Here is an 18,721-nt window from a genome sequence, read left to right as displayed (position 1 = left end):
CAATCGGGCCCTGACTCCCCATATTTTGCCAGTGGTCCTTACATTTACAAACCCACTATGATTGGTATAACTTACTAAAGGCAGTCTTAGAACCCTCAGTCTTTATAAACTGGCGCATGTGAACCTCTTGCTCTCTTAGGCCCCCTCAATCGATATGGAGTTAACCCACATGGTCTCCTACCCAATGCCCTCTGGCAAATGGATGTCACCCATTATAACTCCTTTGGTAATCTTAAGTATGTCCATGTCATTGTTGACACCTACTCCTTTCTTTTCGCCATTGCTCAAACTGATCACTCAAACTGGTGAAAAGGCCTCACACACCATTAAGGCAGTCAAATCAGCAATGCTGGTAATGGGAGTGCCATGGACCCTAAAAACTGATAATGGGCCAGCTTACACCTCTCTATAATTCCAATCATTCCTGTCAACATGGAAAATTAGCCACCCCCTCAGCATCCCTTATAATCCACAGGGACAGGCCATTGTGGAGCAGGCAAATAGGAACCTCAAAGAAACATTACAAAAATTTGCTACCCCTGAGTCTAAAAGGGACCTGCACCTGGCTCTAATTGAAGCTCTACTCAGCATTAATTTCCTGTCCTTCGATGAAAATGGATTGAGCCCGGCCTACAAACACTGGGCTACCATACCTAGGCCTACACCCCTGCAACTAGTGAGATGAAAGGACCCCATAATATGTCAATGGCAACCGCCCACCCCCTTGTTAACAAGAGGGGGAGGCTATGCTTGTGTGTTTCCTCAGACAGAAACAAAACCAGTACGGGTTCCAGTGAGAGATGTGAGACCAGCAACCGACCAACGGGACCCCCAGGACCCAGAGACCTCACTGCTATCTGGATAATTGGTTTGGTCTTCCCTGCCCCTGCCATGGCCCATGATCTCTGGGCCTTGGTCCCTTCCCTGCCTATACTCTTGCCCTTATCACTTCATTCCCCAGCCTACCCCACCCTCTATTCAACTAATTCTATACTTGGCCTCCCCATCATGGACCCAGTTACTTCCTGGGAATCACTCAATGGCTCCTGGCCCCTTAATAACTCTCTATAATTCACTACCAACAACGCATCCTCATGCATTGGGCTCTTCAACCTGACCATCCAAGATTATGCTGGCAGTGCCTCCTCGGGTTACATGCTTAAACTACAGGGCCTTTCCCCTACCTTCAACAACACTGATGTAACCTCGGTCCTTGCTGCACTGGGGACAAAAATAACAGGGGATGTGGAGGGGACCACCACCCCTCCACCCCCATTTTGACCTGCCATTCTATGCCCACCACTCCCCAACTGTCCACGCACACGTTTCCTTGCACCCTTTATCCTCGTGCTCCCTATACAGTGGCAGAGATGCCACCCTAAGCCCAACTATGCCATCCCTCCCTTTTGCTGCTTCAGCCACTTCCTCTCTAATCACCCCCTAGGATCTTGGAGACAACTGGCCCCCACCTATCCCTGCAGCATTACGATCTCCCATACCAACCGCAAATCAATACTTGGTAACTAGGACCTCTCTGGTCCGTACGCCTGCATGGACATGAGGCTGTTACTGGCACAGCAGGGCCTTCAACTTTCCAACGGCACTTACACTAACACCAATCCCTCTACTTGTGCCAAAAACAAAATCCTTACATCCATTGATCACACAACATCCTGGCCTCCTACCCCCATTTGCGTGCGGCCCGTTTGCCTTATTGCTAGCCAATGTTACCTCTCACCCTCGGGGACAGCTCAACTGCTCCGATACCAACACCGCCTGTGTACTGGGCGGCCTGCTGGAACCATCCAGCTCACATAGTTCTCTTTATGCATGAACCCGTGGCCCTTTGGGTTCCAGTCACCAATGCAACCCACTTCCATGCTGTCACCCTTATAGAGTGGACAGCTTTGTCAGAAGCCCCCTGCTTAAAACGGGATTTCGGGGTCACTGCCACTCTCATCTCAGCCATCATCTTTGCATTAGGGTCGTCAGCCACCGCTGCAGTGGCTATCACCCAATCCTCCACTACTGTGGAGACACTCAACGAGGCCATGTCCAAAACCTCCTCTGCCTTTCACACTCAGTCCCTTATCAATCAGCATCTTCACCAGGCAATTAATGTGTTACAACAACAGATTAATCTCTTAAGTGAAGAGCTGGCAATTACCAAAGGCATGGCTCTGCTAGCTTGTGACCCTCGCTTTAGGTCACTTTGTCTCACCCCCATAAAGTACAGAATATTGCTGAGGCGCACCTATAATTCACACACTATATTCACAGCCACTGGAATCAAAAGTTTCTTAGTTACTCTATATTACTAACTAATCAAATTATTGCTCTAAATTATACCCCGCACCCTCACGCTGGACATTGATTCAGGGTTCTTAGAGAAAATCTGGTCTAATCTAAAAGCACTGTTTGAGCCATCTTGGACTGTCACTTACCTACTCTTGACAGGCATAATTATTCTTCTCTTTCTACTTCTTAAATGCCTGTTCTTCATTCCTGCAGTCAGAAAAAATTCAATCACTCGGTGTATCAGGCCCTCAGAGTAATACACGAAGATGATTTCAACCTGCCCTATGCAACCTGACAGACTTGGCTTGCACAAATGTACGAGGCCTCCTACAGATAATTCCCTACCTCGACTGATCCCCTGGGACGATACCCCTTGGAGGGCTGGTAGTCAATGACAGGTAAGATTCTGTTGGACTGAATCAACCTAAGCCAGGACATGAACGTGTATATCCAAGCTCCAATGATGGGTAAGGTTCATGTCCAAATAGGACAACCTAAGACAGGCACAGTCCATGATCCTGGGGTCATCCCAAGTTGGAGCTGCCTACAGGCTCTCACTGGACAGTCATTTTTAAAGAAAAAGGGTGGAAATGTAGCAGGAGGCCTCCAAACATGGCACAGACTTGGAGCCCTGGGGTTCAGTGAGAATTCACTTCATCACTTCTTGGTCCGCAAATAGCCCGCCAAAAGTAGCCCACGCCTCCATACCCTGCTCACAAGCCCAGTGACTGCTGACAGACTGCGTGGCATGGACCAATCAGAAAACGATATGCTGACTAAAGGGACTTGGGGGCGGAGAAAAGGGAACTATAAGGCCTGCCCCCTCCTGCATTAAATGAGCCTGCAGCACCTCACCTAGTGCTTGCTTCTACCTGACTCCAGGGGTCTGTGTGTGTCTTGACTCCGAGCCTCTTGCCCCCCCCCAATCGGCAGGGGACCCGATCCAGTTCAGAGCTCGCAACACCTGGTATGTTAGTTGGAGCAGGTGCTTTAAAAAAACTTTGATAGTTTTCATAGCCATGTGACTATGAAATACTACAGAATAGTTGCTTTCACAACTAAAAGGGAGGGAAAGGAGGAGGGAATCCAGAGATGGAGGGAAGGGATATAGTTTGGTTGGTAGAGTGCTTGTTTAGCATTCACAAATCCCTGGGATCCAGCCCCAACACTGCACCTACCACTAGGGAAATGGAAGAAGTCGCATCAGAAATTTAAATTAATCCTCTGCTACACAAGTTGGAGGCTAGCCTGGGCTGCATGAGACTTTGTCTCAGAAAACAAACATGTAAGCTTGGTAAGGTGGTACATACCTTTAATCCCAGCACTTGGGAGGCAGAAGCAGGGGGAATCTCTATGAGATCAAGGCCAGTTAGGCCTACATGGTGAGCTCCAGGCCACCTGGGGCTACAGGGAAACCTGTCTCAAACAAACAAAAAAGATATATATAGATACAGCAATAACAATGTTTCTAGCAACTTGTGGCCACATCCCTAAGAAGCCATCTCTCTGGCCCAGTCTTGTATTTTTGGACCTGTTTTTTTTTTTCTTAGGAAGTATTTTAAAAAAATATTTTCTTATTTTTCTTTTGGGTGTGTGTATTGCCTGCATGTAGGTAAGTGCACCCGTGTCATGCAATGCCTATGGAGGTCAGAAGAGGCTGTCGGATCCCCTGGAACTGGAGTTACAGACAGTTATTAGCTGCCATGTGGGTGCTGGGATTCTAGTGTTCTTAACCACTGAGCCATCTCTCCAGCCCTGTATCTGTATGTGTGTGTATGTGTGTGTGTGTGTGTGTGCGCGCGCGCACGCTGGGTATGTATGTGCACCATGTGCATACAGGTACCTTCAGAGGCAAGAAGGTGGCACTGGATGCCTGGGAATCTAATTACAGATGGTGGTGAGACATATCATTTGAATGCTAGGCACTACCAGGGTCCTCTGTAAGAGCAGCAAGTGCTCTTAATTGCTAAGCCATCTATTCAGCCTCTAAACTGGTTCTTTAATTGATCTATCCTTGTGTAACAATAATAGGAATAACTGTGGCTTTTTGTTTATTTGACAGGCTAAAGTGGATTAGATCCTCCAAATTTACTATTTCAAGGATGTCTTAACTATTTGAGATTTATGCATTACTTCTCTATTTCACAGTGCATTGATTTCCACCCAAAAATATATGAAAAAAAAGCTGATGAGGTTTTACTTGGGATTATGTGGAAACTAAAGGGGATGAATATTCTATCATCTTCCAATCTATAAAAATTTATACATTTATCTCTTAATTCTCTATTCAGAATTAATTTTTCCAATGTTGGGAATTGAACCCAGGACCTTCAGCATTCTACACACACACAGGGTCTGCGACTGAGTCCCCTACATCTTCCATCTTTTTTCTCCCTAAGCAATGCCTTTATTTGATCAGTATGTAGGAATCAGCTATCTAAACCCAGTGAGATGACTCAGTGGGTAAAGGCACCTGCTCTCAAGCCTAATGACCTAAGTTTGATCCCTAGGACCCATATGGTGAAAGAACCAAATCCCTCGAGTTGTCCTCTGACCTCTACACACATGCTATGACACATACATGCCCACATGCATACAAAATCAAGCATAAGAGGAATCAGATCTAAGGAGAAATTGATGACAACTTATTTTTTAAAAACGATTATTTTTATTTTTTTAAATATTTTATTTATTTATTTATTTATTTATTTATTTATTTATTTATTTATTTAATTAATTTATTTAGTCTTTTTGAGACAGGGTCTCCCTGTAGCTCCAGCTGTCCTGGAACTATGTGGACCAGGCAGGCCTCAAACTCATAGAGATCCACCTGCCTCTGCCTCCCAAGTGCTGGGATTAAAGATGAAATTTTTTTTTTTAATTTTATTGTTTGGATGTAGATAGGTACACCCATGACAATACAATGCCTGCAGAGGCCCAAGAGAACATTGGATTCCCCTGGAAATAGAGTCACAGAAGGTTGTCAATCACCATTTGGATGCTAAGAACTGAACCCATGTCTTCTGCAAGAGATGTCAGTGGTCTTAACCACTGAGCCATCTCTCCAGCCCCAACTTTTTTTTTTCTTTTTGAGCCAAGTGTATCTATATATTCTTGGCCTCTAAGAGTAAACTGAAGTTTTTAGAGACATATCAAAGCCACTGTTACATCCAAGTCTGTCTGTCTCTCTCCTACACATTGTAGCTTATGCCAATCTGGACCTCACTATGTATCCCAGGTTGGTCTCAAAAACCTGACAATCCTCTTGCCTCAACTTCCTGAGTGCTTGGATTATAAGTGTAAGCTGCCATATGTGGCTTAGATCCAAGTCTGAATGATTAAATGACTCAGTTGTCAAAAAACCATAAAATCAACTTTTTAAAAATGAGACAGTGTCTCATGTATCCCAGGCTGGCTTCAAACTTGCTATGTGGAACAGGATTAACTTTTGCCTCTACCACACCACTGCTATGACTATATAGCTGTTGCTACACCAGGTTAATGCCATGCTGAGGATCAATGTACAGCTTTGTGCATGCTAGAAAAGCACTTTACCAACTGAACATCATCTTCACTATGAAGAGCTACAATAACAAGAATGGTTTGGTGGGTATTCTAAAAAATAGGCTCATGCAACAGAATCACAGAGTTTCCAAGTATTCCCACCTAGAAGGAAGCATCTCCTTAGGTAATGGCTAATATGCTACTCTATTTTACAAGAAAAGCTCCAAAAGGAAAAAAGCTCACGTATGCATAAGAACTTAATAAATGGTAGGCTGGTTCAGTGGTTAAGAGCACTGACTGCTCTTGCAGAAGACCCAGGTTTGAATCCCAGCACCCACATGGTGGTTAACAACTGTCCATAACTCTAGTTCCAGGGGATCCAATACCATCTTCAGTTCTCCATGGGCACTGCACGACACAGGTGTACTAACATACATGCAGGCATAACATTCATACACATAAAAATAAAAGTTTAAAAAAGAACTTCATAGATGATAAAGCTGGCATCAGAAATCAGAAGCAAAAGGGAAAATTATAAATTCATGGTCATGAGGACTTGAGTTGGCCATCTAAAAACCTTAGATCCATAATTTCTCAAATTTCACACACTGAGTCTCATTTCACAGGTAAAACAAACTAGAACAACTGGAAGGTTAACTCTCTCTCTATACATATATTTAATATTTCTTATATTCATACCAACATAAAAATAGGTATATATTCTTTATACTTATAGTTCTCATGTAATGTAGGCTAAAACATTTATAAATTAAAAACAAAAAATATAAAACCAATAAAATACAAATTACCTATATTTACTATAATAAATGAACAGTCCTGTTAATAGAATGTTTTCTTCAAAAGAAATAAAGCACAAGTATTTGGTTTAAAAGCAAAAATCTGTAGTTTAAGATCCCATTCTATTCTTAAACTGTTTGAAAATTTTTATTTAATGACATTGAGAATACTTGACATATATATCTTATCAAACTAAAGTTTTTCCTTCCTCTCAAGCCCATTAAATAGCAGTCCAATAAAACCAACTTTAAAACTGATAGACAGAAAATTAAAACTGTCTTTTACTAAAATCTGCAATAATGACCATTTACTCCAACTGCTTTTAAATTTGGACAAGGAACATTCTTTACTATTTATTTGCTCTAGCACTGCTAATGAACTCTTATAAGTTCATCTATTTAACAGCATCATATGATACTGGCTTATGGTATAAATTTTTCTGGGTAATATAAGACAATGCTGTGTCAAAAAGCAGACTCAGGATATTATGTGTATAACAGCAGCACTCCATTCTCCCCATCTTCATATAATCTGTGTTCTATGGTTTTATCAGTTTTATTTTTCAAGCTAGACTTTAATTTTGAATACTTAACACTATTATTAATGTGCATTTCACTTTCTTCATGTTTGCTTAGAATATGTGACAAATGTTGCCAATCTTTGCACCCATTCTCATTTTTCAGTTGATTTTTCCCTTCCCCAAAGAGTTTGCAATAGAGGCAAAATACAGAATCTTTGGCAGCTGAATAAAGTAACCAGGACCTAGTAGCTTTTTCACCGCTTGGAAGAATTCGTGTATAGTAAGTTTCTGAAAACTTCCTCCCTGTATTGTCTTTTGGGAAATTAAAGTTTCTTACTTGAGGTGGATCATTTTCAATAAGAATATCACGCTGTTTAATATTCAAAATGCGGGGCCATGTACCTGGATCTGAAGAAAGCACAATAGACATACTAAAGTCTTTCGAATTTTTGTCTTCCAGTTGCCCTTGAAATTTATCAGCTATTGCTGGCATAGAAGGTAAATTCACAGTCTGTTTGTTCAATAATGTATCTGGGCTACATTTTGCTGAAACTTTTATCTCAGAAATCTTTTCCTTTTTTTCTGGTATTTCTGTTTTTTCTGAAAGTGTACTTGATGATTCATATAACTTTTTTTCATTTTCTTCTCTGACAGCATTCCTTTTTCTGTTATCTGAAGCTGATGTTTTTGATTTTGTTTCCATTATCTTGAGAGAAAGAGATTACAATTTTATTAGAATTAACATTTTAAAAACTTACATGCAGAAATAAGGAGAGAAAATAGCTCATCATTAGTCATAAATCAAAGCAAGGCACACATCTACCAGGATGGTGGTAAGAAACAGAGACAAGTATTGATAAACATATGGAAAAACTAGAACTTCCCTAAGCACTAATGGAAATTTATCATTGTGAATCTGCTTAAGAAAGCAGCCTGGCAATTCAACTGAAATTTGAACAGTTACTGCATGATCCATATAGACACCAAGATACGTATATCTAAGGCAAATTAAAATATATGTTCACACAAAAACATATATAAATAACCATAGGAATAGCATTCATAATAGAATAAACCTCAAATGTTCACCACAAATGAAGATAAAAGTGTGTCTATTTATGTGGAATCTCCAGAACAGGCAAATTTATAGAGAAAATGAAGATTAATAGTACTCTAGGACCAGGGGGAAAAAGAGTGAGATGGGTTGAGACTTATCTGGTAATAGATGATATGAGGTTTCTTGTAGTGACGGAGAAAAGTTCTAAAATTGTCTACGGTGAATTATGGAGTATGTTAATTACACATCAATAAAGTTGTTTGAAAATCTTCATGTGAAAGTCAGTTAATATTAACAGCAATTATCTTTTTAAATTTTATCTGTTTAATTTTTCATGTATGAGGGTCTTGCCTGCATGTATGTAAGGGCACTTGCCTTCAGTGGCTAGAAGGGAGTGTCAGAGCCCCTGGAATTTGTTACAGGCAGTTGTTAGTCATCATGGGGTGCTGGAAGCCAAACCTGGGTCCACTGCAAAAGCGTTAAGTACTCTTAACCTCTGAGCCTTCTCTCTAGCCTGGTAGTATTTTTTTCTTTCTTTCTCGGTTTTGAGACAGAAACCCTGTAGCCCCAGTCAACTATGGTACATCTCTATTCCCTTATTTACAAATCTTAGATTACCTTTACTGACTTTTCCTCCTAGCTTTAAGTATCATCAACTGACTTCTCAAGGAGGAAGTCATGAGTAAATTTCCAACCTCACCAGGCTCACCACGCACATCCCCCAGCAGTCTACCTATCTTCTGCTCAAAGGATGTCTTAGATAACATAATTCGTTGTGAGGGACTGTCATGTGCATAGAGGATGTTGAATAGCACACCTGGCATCTCTCCAGTAGATGCCAACAGCACCCCCTAAAATGTGACCGTAAAAATGTCCAACCCCTAGAGAACTATTGGCTTAAAGATTTTTTTTTTTTTTTTTTTTTTTTTGAAAAGGGTTTCCCCCTTCCCCCCCGGCCAAAAAAAAAAAAAACCGGCTGGAGGGAAGACGCGTGCCTCCTAACCTCCTTCCGCGATTCGCTGCTCAACCAGGGCCACGGTTAGTTTTTGCTGACCACCAAGTGGCTGTGCCCCGAACCCGGCTTTCAGATTCTGGCGCTAGCAGGAGGGGAGCCTTCCGCACCCCAGTAGTTTCCTGCGCTGGCCATGTGCTTCTAGCTGGACGCACAACGTGGAGTTAAGGGTCGCGCCCTGGCCTAAAAACGGCTTCCCCTTCCCTGTAGTCCTCACTGCCCGTTTCTCCAACCACCCCTTGCCCAGAGCTGGGACTGGCTAAGTCTATTTGATTTTAATCCCAGCACTCAAGAGGCAGAGGCAGGCAGATCTCTGAGTTCAAGGCTAGCCTGGTCTACATAATGAGTTCCACCTGCCTCTGCCTCCTGAGTGCTAGGATTAAAGGTGTGTTTTTTTTTTTTTTTTTTTTTTTTGAGACAGGGTCTCCCTCTAGCCCCAGCAGGCCTGGAACTCACTATGTACACCAGGCTGGCTGGGAAATCACAAAATCAGCCTGCCTCTGCTTCTCAAGTGCTGGGATTAAAGGTGTGCACCACCACGCCCAGCTTGATCAAGGATATCTTCATATTTGGGGCTGGCAAGGCAGCTCAGCCAGTAAAGGTGCTTGCTGTCCAAGCATGATAACCTGAGTTAGATACTCAGAAACCCAATAAAAGTAGAAGAAAAGAACAACTCTATAGTTAACCTTTGACCTCTACACATATGCATGGTGTGCACCTGTACTCACACAGGTATCATACAAATGATATAATTATGTGTTTTATATATAACTTTGGTCTTTTTGAGACAGGGTCTCCCTGTAGCTCCAGCTGCCTGTAACTCACTCTGTAGACCACATTGGCCTCGAACCCACAGAGGATCCGCCTGCCTCTGCCTCCCGAGTGCTGGGATTAAAGGCATGCGCTACCACACCTGGCTTTTTTTTTTTTTACTTATAAAGTTGTTTTTTCATCTTTTTGAGACAGGATCTCCCTGTAGCCCCAGCTGGCCTGGAGCTATGTAGACCAGGCTGGCCTTGAACGCAGAGATCCGCCTGCCTCTGCCTCCCAAGTGCTGGGACTACAGATATGCACCATCATGATCGACTTATAAAGTTTTTAAAATAATGTCTTGTTTTATGATTCTATACATAATGATAAGCAGCTAATGACAAGACTCTAGTCCTTTTCATTTTGGGGGCCTCAAGGATTTAACCTAGGGCCCTGGGTATGCTAGGTAAGTAATCTCCACTTAGCTATATATCCCTAGCCCTAAGTTTTTTTTCTTCTTAAAATCCACAGTATCATTAAGGCTTTATTGCTCTTCTAAGACGACTTGCTACTAATAAGTTTAAAATACTCATACCAGATCAACATCTGGAAATTCAGCTGCTGCCTATTTGACTACACATATTTTCATATTTTTACTTCTTTTTCTTCAATTTAGAATTGTTGTGCAAACCTTATATTCCTTATTATTCTTTTATGTGTTTATGGTGTGTGTATGTGAGCATGTGTTTATGTGGATATGGGTACTCAATAATATGTAGAGTTCACAGGAGGATTTTAGGTTACACAGACAGCCATGGTTAAATTCAATGGGTTACAAAATAGAACAAAAGAAGTAATGAATTTGAGAAAGCAATTAATAGGAGAGGGGTGGGAGGAAGACAAGAGTATGGGGAATGATAGTAATGAGACTACATTACATACATAATGTACATGCATGAAATTATCAAAAGAAATTAATAAAAACAATTTTTAGGGGCTGGAGAGATGATGGCTCAGTAGTTAAGAGGCACTGATTGCTTTTGCAGAGAACCGAGATTCAGTTCCAGGCACCCACATAGTACCTAGAAATGATCCATAACTCCAGTCCCAGGAGATCTGATACCTTCTGGCCTCTGCAGAAATTATACCCACATGGTACACTTAATATACATGCAGGCAAAATACTCATACAGATTAAAACAAAATTTTAAAATATTAATAATTTTAAAGGTCAGGAATTGTGGCATGTCTTTAATTACATTACTCAGGAGGCAGGGGCAGGTGGACCTGTGTGAGATCAAGGCCAGCCTGGTCTATATACTGAGTTCCAGCCAGCTGGAGCTACAGGAGACCCTGTCTCAAATATATATACTAATAAACTTAATAATAATTTTAAGGTGCTGCACATGGTAGTATTCCCCTGTAATCCCAGTGCTCCTACTGTGAAATAGAAGATAGTTCTTTGGAACCTTTCAGGACAGCCAGTCTGGTGCATACAGCAAATAATGAACAGACCTTGTCTCAAACAAGGTAGAAAGTGAGGGACACCAGAAGTTGTCCTCTGACCTCTATACATGGGCACTTGCACTCACACAAACACAGGTGGTGGTGGTGGTGGTGGTGTGTGTGTGTGTGTGTCCACACATACACAATTTTTTTTTTAAAAAAGGAGGGATGGCTTAGAAACCTGAGGCTAGACAGGTCACAGGATATAAAGGAAATCCTAATACTAGTTTTCTACTAGGTAGTTATCATATTAAAATGACTTTTTTTTTTTTTTTGGTCTTTTTGAGACAGGGTCTCCCTGTAGCCCCAGCTGTCCTGGAACTCACTATGTAGACCAGGCTGGCCTCGAACTCACAGAGATCCACCTGCCTCTGCCTCCCAAGCGCTGGGTAAAATGACTCTTAATGACTTGTTATACCCTAGATTAATGCATCTCTCAACTCTCATGAGAGAAGCTTCCTTATTCAACAGATGATGATTAACAGAAACCTACAAAAGGCCAATGTGTACAGAACAAGAGGCTGTAGAATGCTTATCCATGAAGAGAACACCTGAATCAAACTTCTGTCCCAAGGCTCAGAGATCATTGTGGAAAAGAGGGTAGAAACATTGTAAGAGACAGCAGTGGCGGACAACCACAAAGAAAAAGTTTTCCAGACAGCTGGTCAGTTATTCATATGAACTCATAGTAAAGGTGGCAACATGCACAAGTTCCATGCAAGGTCAAAGCAGCAAAAATCCCAGCATAGACATGAGGAAGTGGTAAGATGCTCCAAACCCACCTAAAGAAATTATGGCAAGAGATGGCTGATGGAAGGGGCAGAGACAGTATCTTTCAAGAATAGGACTCTTGGTAGGTTAATCAGGCTCCAGTGGATAGACCCACACTGAAGGACATTTGGAGATACAAATTGAGACTCTATAGGCCTTACTATATATATAATAGAGTACATTAAATTGGGTAGGGGGGACAATAAGGGGAGGTGGAGATAGAGTAGGGGAATCTGAATACCATCAAATTATATCGCAAAATTCAATAAAGCAACGTAAAAATTTTTTTAATTAAAAAAAAGGAGGCTTGCTGCTCTTTCAGAGGATGTGGGTTTGGTTTTCGGCATTAACATGGCATTTCAAAACCATCTGTAAGTCTAGTTCCTGAGGATCCAACACCCTTGTTTGGTTTCATGGGCACCAGACACTGATGCTGTGCACATACATACATGCAAGCAAAACATCCATACACATAAAATAAACTTTATAAAAAATTACCTTGGCCAGGTGTGGTGGGCGCACTGGGAAGCAGAGGCAGGTGGATCTCTGTGAGTTCAAGGCCAGCCTCTAGATCTACATATTGAGTTTCAGGCCAGCTGGGGCTACAGGGAGACCCTGTCTCAAAAAGACCCCCCAAAACAATTACCTCATTATATTCATCGATACAATTTTGGCAGCAAAATCTCTTCTGCTGACCTCTAATGAGGACATTGTTTCCAGTATTCTTATTGGGCATGTATTCTCCACACTGTTCACAGCAGTTCATTATTAAACCATTGGTCGACCTATACTCATTAAAGCAGTGGTTACTACAAAGTTTATGTGTTATGTTATTAACACTGATTTCATGACGAACCTGAAAGAAAAAACAAAATTAACTAAGATACATAAAGTATGCATTCTCGGTCTTCTGGCTATAATTTCATCTTATCAGTTTAATAAAATATATTTACCAGATTAGTATAGTCGGCAATGAAATAACTAGTTTCTGTTACAGAAACAAAATATTCTAATAATATCTCAGTGGAAGAAATATTCAAGGAAAGATTTAAAAAAATACATTGTTGGTGGAGCATGGTGGCACAAGCCTTTAATCTCAGCACTAGGAGGCAGAGCAGGCAGTTCTCTGTGAGTAGTAGGCTGTTCTAGACGGAACAGGGCTACATAGCGAGACCCTGTCTCAAACAAAAGAAACACTGTTATTCTTTAACTTTTTCTTTGTAAATCAAAAGTAATAGATTTAAAAAGTAATAAAATCAGCATTAAGTTTCCTTGAAAATATAAAAGGTGAGCTAATTTGCTTTTTGAAACAGGGTCTCCCTATGTAGATCTTTGATCCTCCCAAATGCTGAGATTATTGATGTGTAACCACCACACCCAGCTAAAGAAACTGATTTTTAACGTGGCATGTTAAAAAGAAATTAAGACAGTATTATACAATTCACTGCCCTATAACAATTGGGAGAGGGACAAAGGGAATCATTATCCATACTTAGAATGGTGTCAGTGTATCCAGCAGTAGGGTGGTCCTGAAGTTGTAACTGAGATAAACTTAGGTCCTTGATTTGAATGGCCCCCAAAGTTATTCAACACCAAATTTAGTTGCCAAGGACAATGTAAAACAGAGAAGGACTGCCTGAATAATGTCTGTCTCTTCCTCTTGAGCATGCATTCACTCCACTTGTTCCACATATTCTTGTAGGATCTGTTGCCTCCTTCATGTCCTGAAACTACATCTTTATTTTGTGTTAATATAAACAAAATACATCATAAAACTATTACCTTATGATTATAATTAATTCCATAGATATGAATGCATCCTTTCCACACTATGAAAATGGGATATTTTTAAATAAGAGAATTCTACCTTATCCTTAGTAGTCCTTTTAACATGTATATTTAAGATATGTACATTATGCAGATGGCAGAACTTTTAATATTTAAAAGTTAACATTATTTTTGCAAACCTAAATAGTAACTTAGGTATAAAAAGTCAGACCTCTCCTAATTTACTACACATTGTACATCTTGACTTATTAAAAATTCCTTTTCTAAAATTCTGGTAGTCTTCATAGGGAGAAAAAGATGTACTACAGAATTCTTGTAAGGATTTGTTTGATTCCACTGAAGAAACAACAGTAGCCTTCTTTGTAGGTGCATCTCTGAAACAAAAGGGAGAAACATACCATACTTTAAAATCCACTTTTAGCTTCATTGCCACTATTTCCTGAATAATATGGAAGGATAAAATTCAAAAATAAAAATTCTTTTGTAGCACTAGAAACTTGTTAAAAAGTTCCTTAGCTTTCTAGAAGCATTAAAAAATGCTGGTAGTGGGCTAGAGAGATGGCTCACTGGATAAAGGCACCTGCTATAAAGCCTGATAAAGTCAGTTTGATTCTGGGAACCCACATGGCTGAAAGAGTATCAATTCTTCTGACTACCACCTGTATACCTACCTACCTACCCATCTACTTACACACACACACACACTCTAAATAAGTAAATAAATAAATGTTTAAAAAAAAGCTGGTAGTGGGGCTGGAGAGATGGCTCAATGGTTAAGAGTACTGACTGTTCTTGCAGAGGACCCAGGTTTGATTCCCAGCACCCACATGGCAACTAACAATTGTCTGTAACTCCAGTTCCAGGGAATCCAACACCCTCTTCTGACCTCCGTGGGCAATGTATGACATGGGTGCACTTTTTTTTTTTTTTTTAGAAAACTCTACTTAACAATCTAGCTGACAATTACATTCAGAGTACTTATTTATATTCATAGGAGTCAGCCACATGGAGAAATGTTGAAAGATATGCTTACTTTCTCCATGCTACATTTCGTGTCTTTCGAGTACATTTATGAGAGAAAGAAGAAAGGCAGGTTGTAGAACAAAAGAGATGAATTGATCCTTTTTGTTGATAAGCAGTCTGCCCCTTCTGTAAAGGATTTTTGCAGTTTGAACAGGTGATTTTAGTTGGTTTAGTAAGATGCTGGGTTGAGGTCTGGAAATTCTGTTTAGGAAGCAAGGCCACTGGTGATAAAGAATCCACTCCTGGTTGCTTCTGATTATGGGGAAATGATGCTGACTGGGAAATCCAAGAATCTTAAAAGACACAAGAAAAAGTCCAGGAATGAATAAAAATTCACATTAGCAAAACATTTGTAATTTTATGAATTTAAAAGATTAGTAAACACAAAACCAGGCATGGTGGCACATGCCTTTACTCCCCAAACTCAGGAGACAAAGGCAGGATTTCTGAGTTTGAGGCCAGTCTGGTTTATATAGTGAGTTCTAGACCACCTGGAGCTACATTTCAAAAAACAAACACACACACAATAAAAGAAAAAAAAGACAGTAAATAGCCATATAAGCCTGTGGTTAAGGCTGGATAATTGGACAGCCAAGGAGAATTACTGTTAGGTTTAGGTTATTCAATGTTTCCCACAGGCTCATGTGTTTCAAAAGTTGGTCTCCAGAGGCTGGAGAGATGGCTCAGTGGTTAAGAACACTGGTTCTTCTTTTTTTTTGTCTTTTTGAGACGGTCTTTCTGTAGCCCCAGCTGTCCTGGAACTCACTATGTAGACCAGGCTGGCCTTGAACTCACAGAGATCCACCTGCCTCTGCCTCCCGAGGGCTGGGATTAAAGGCATGAGCCACCACACCCAGCCTAATGAACACTGACTCTTCTTATGGAAGACCAGGGTTCAAATCCCAGCATCCATATGGCAGCTAACTGTCCGTAACTAGCTCCTGGGGATCCAAGAGCCTCTTCTGTCCTCCTCAGGCATTGTACAACAAAGGTAGACTTACCTACATGCAGGCAATACGCATATACATAAAATAAAAATAATAAATAAGCTGGGTGTGGTGGCGTACACCTTTAGTCCCAGCACTTGGGAGGCAGAGGCAGGCGGATCTCTGTGAGTTCAAGGCCAGCCTGGTCTACATAGTGAGTTCAGGTCAGCTGGGACTACAGGGAGACCCTGTCTCAAAAAGACAAAAAAATAAAATAAATAAATAAAATATATTTTTTAAAAAGTTGGTCTCCAGCTAGTAGATATGGGGCTAGCTGGTGGACACTGGGATTAAGGGCAGGGTTAAAGGCTGTAGCCTAGCCTGGTTCAGGGTCTCTGTTCTCTGCTTTCCACCACATAAGAAGCAATTACCACCCTGCATGGTAGTGCAATCTATAATTGCAGCAAGCTGGAAACAAAAATAGGAGGATTACTCCAAGTTCAAGGCAAGCCTGTGCTGCCATAGCAAGACCCTGTCTCCAAAAGCAAAACAAAACTAAGTGTTATAGGCAGCTGCCACAGGCTCCTACAGCCTTGGCATTGTCCTATTAAATCTTTCTCTCCTACAATGGACTATATTCCCTCAACCTATGTGTCAAAATAAACCCTTACTCCCTTAAGTTGCTTCCTTCAGATATTTTATAACAGGTACAAGAGAAGTAATCTATACAACTACCTACTTTGCATTCTAAGGAATATTTCTCTGTGTCAACAATAAAATAAATGGTAGTTCCTGGTATTGTACAATGTGGTAAAACATCATTTACTGTCAGACTCCCCAGGGACAAAATCTGTCTCCTGAACATACTAGATTAAGCTCTATGGATTTGTTGTTCTTGCTTTTCTGTGTTGGGGATGTACATACTAGGTAAGTGCTCTACCAGTGAGCTAAATTCTCAGCTTGTTGTCTTGGTTTTCCTAATTCCTCAGTGACATAAGGAATAAATAAGATACATAGTCATAGACTAAGCAGAAGTTGCCCTCTAAGGACACTCTGATTATTTAAATTTCAATGAAAAACGAGATTTAAGAAGCAGCAGAAATAAAACATTAATCCATTATAAGAACAGTCATTGTGGGGGGCAAGAGAGATGACTCAGAGGTTAAGAGCACTAACTGCTCTTGCAGAGCATCTGGATTCAGTTCCCAGCACCCATATGACGGCTAACAACTGTCTATAACTCCAATTCCAAGGGATTCAATGCCCTTTTCTGGCCTCTACAGGCATTGCACATACACAGTACACTTACATACATGCAGGCAAAACACCCAAACACATAAAATACAAATAAATAATTTAAAAAAAATAGTCATTATGGGAGGGAAAAAAAACCCCTCAAACTTCAAAATAGTTTTATTTTGTATATTTATCCATACTTAAAGGGAACATATTTATATAAACCTAGGAAAATAAGACATCACTATTCTATTGCTTAAGAGAGCAAAAAAAAAAAATCACTTTTGTTTTGGTATACAAATAAGGCAAATAGTGTTCTTTTTTGACACTGCAACCATTTAAATTCCTAATTAAAAGGTTTTAGCTGGGTATTGTAGTACATGCCTGTAATGCCAGTGCTAGAAGCAGAATGACAGACTTCCAGACCAGACTGGGCTATATACACCATCTCTAAACAAATTAATTAACCAATTCGGGATGGGTGGTATTGGTGCTTCTATTTAACTTGAAGTCTTAGTAAAAATTTCCATGTCCCATCTTTAGGATACATTTTAAAACCAGAAGATACTTAAATACTTCAGTATAATATATACAAGGGAAATTAAGACCTAGAGGTTAGACAATTCAGACAAAAGTTTTTAGAAAGTACTAGAACCATTGTATAATTTGTGTTAATTTCCTCCTGCAACTTACTCCTCTGCCTAAAATCTTTATCTTTAGTGTTGGTCTGCTGGTAAGTTTAATCAGTGCTCAATATTTTTTGTGTACATAAAAAGATAACACATTTATTAGACTGTGTATCATAAATATGTACAATTTTTATAAAACAAAAAGAATGGCTGCAAAAACATGATACACTAAAATTATACCTATTATGATTTACGTATATGAATTATATACCTATTATATATATACCTACATACCTATATGAAAATCATAAATTTATTCTGTTGCTAATGTTTATGACAGAACCTATTGGTTGCCAACTTATGTAACATTGGTGTCTTTCTTTCAGTGGAAGAAAGCTTTTATTGGGGGTGCAGAGGAGACAGGGTCTTTGTAGTCCTGGGTAGCCTGAAACTTACTATGTAGACCAGACTGGCTGAGAACTTCTGGCTCTGCCTCTGGAATGCTAGGATTACAGGCATATGCCACCGTACCTGGCTATAGAGACAGGTCTCATGAAACCCAGAAAGGCCTCAAACTGATTATGTGCTCAAGGATGGCCTTTAGCTTCTGGTGACTCCTGTCACCATTTTCCAACTTCTAGGATTACAGATCTGGGGTATCATACCCAGGTAGAATGCCTGCATAGCATGTGCAAGGGAGTCTTGGTTCAATCTTCAACACTGCAGAAAAAAAAGAAAAGGAAAAAACCCAAACCTGAAACAAAATAGAAACCATAAAAGAGAATGTTTTTACAGATTTCATTGTTTGGGACTTGAGAGATGGCTTAGCAGTTAAGCACACTGGCTGCTTTTGCAGAAGACCTGGGTTCAATTCCCAGCATCCACATGATGGCTCACAACCAG

General features: G+C 40.5%; 1 protein-coding gene across 8 annotated transcripts in view; it reads right to left on the bottom strand.

The window, feature by feature from the left end:
• Positions 1-5,104: 5,104 nt before the first annotated feature.
• LOC103726770 (zinc finger MYM-type protein 5) overlaps positions 5,105-18,721 on the bottom strand; it is a 32,763-nt gene continuing 19,146 nt past the window's right edge. For 7 of the 8 annotated variants that reach the window (XM_029559254.1, XM_029559253.1, XM_029559252.1 and 4 more), the window contains 4 exons: positions 15,038-15,320; positions 14,216-14,378; positions 12,863-13,072; positions 5,105-7,826 (listed from right to left, as the gene is read on the bottom strand). In XM_029559254.1, coding sequence (XP_029415114.1) covers positions 7,086-7,826; positions 12,863-13,072; positions 14,216-14,378; positions 15,038-15,320 — 1,397 coding nt within the window. In that variant the 3' untranslated portion in view covers positions 5,105-7,085. Of the gene's footprint in view, positions 7,827-12,862; positions 14,379-15,037; positions 15,321-18,721 lie in introns of all 8 variants that reach the window. The other variant, XR_003847973.1, reaches the window with a different exon arrangement.

The sequence above is a fragment of the Nannospalax galili genome, unplaced genomic scaffold, assembly GCF_000622305.1.
Source record: "Nannospalax galili isolate Female #2095 unplaced genomic scaffold, S.galili_v1.0 scaffold388, whole genome shotgun sequence".
Lineage (NCBI taxonomy): Eukaryota > Metazoa > Chordata > Mammalia > Rodentia > Spalacidae > Nannospalax > Nannospalax galili.
The sequence above is the reverse complement of the archived record's forward strand: the minus strand, read 5'-3'. Positions and strand labels throughout refer to the sequence as shown.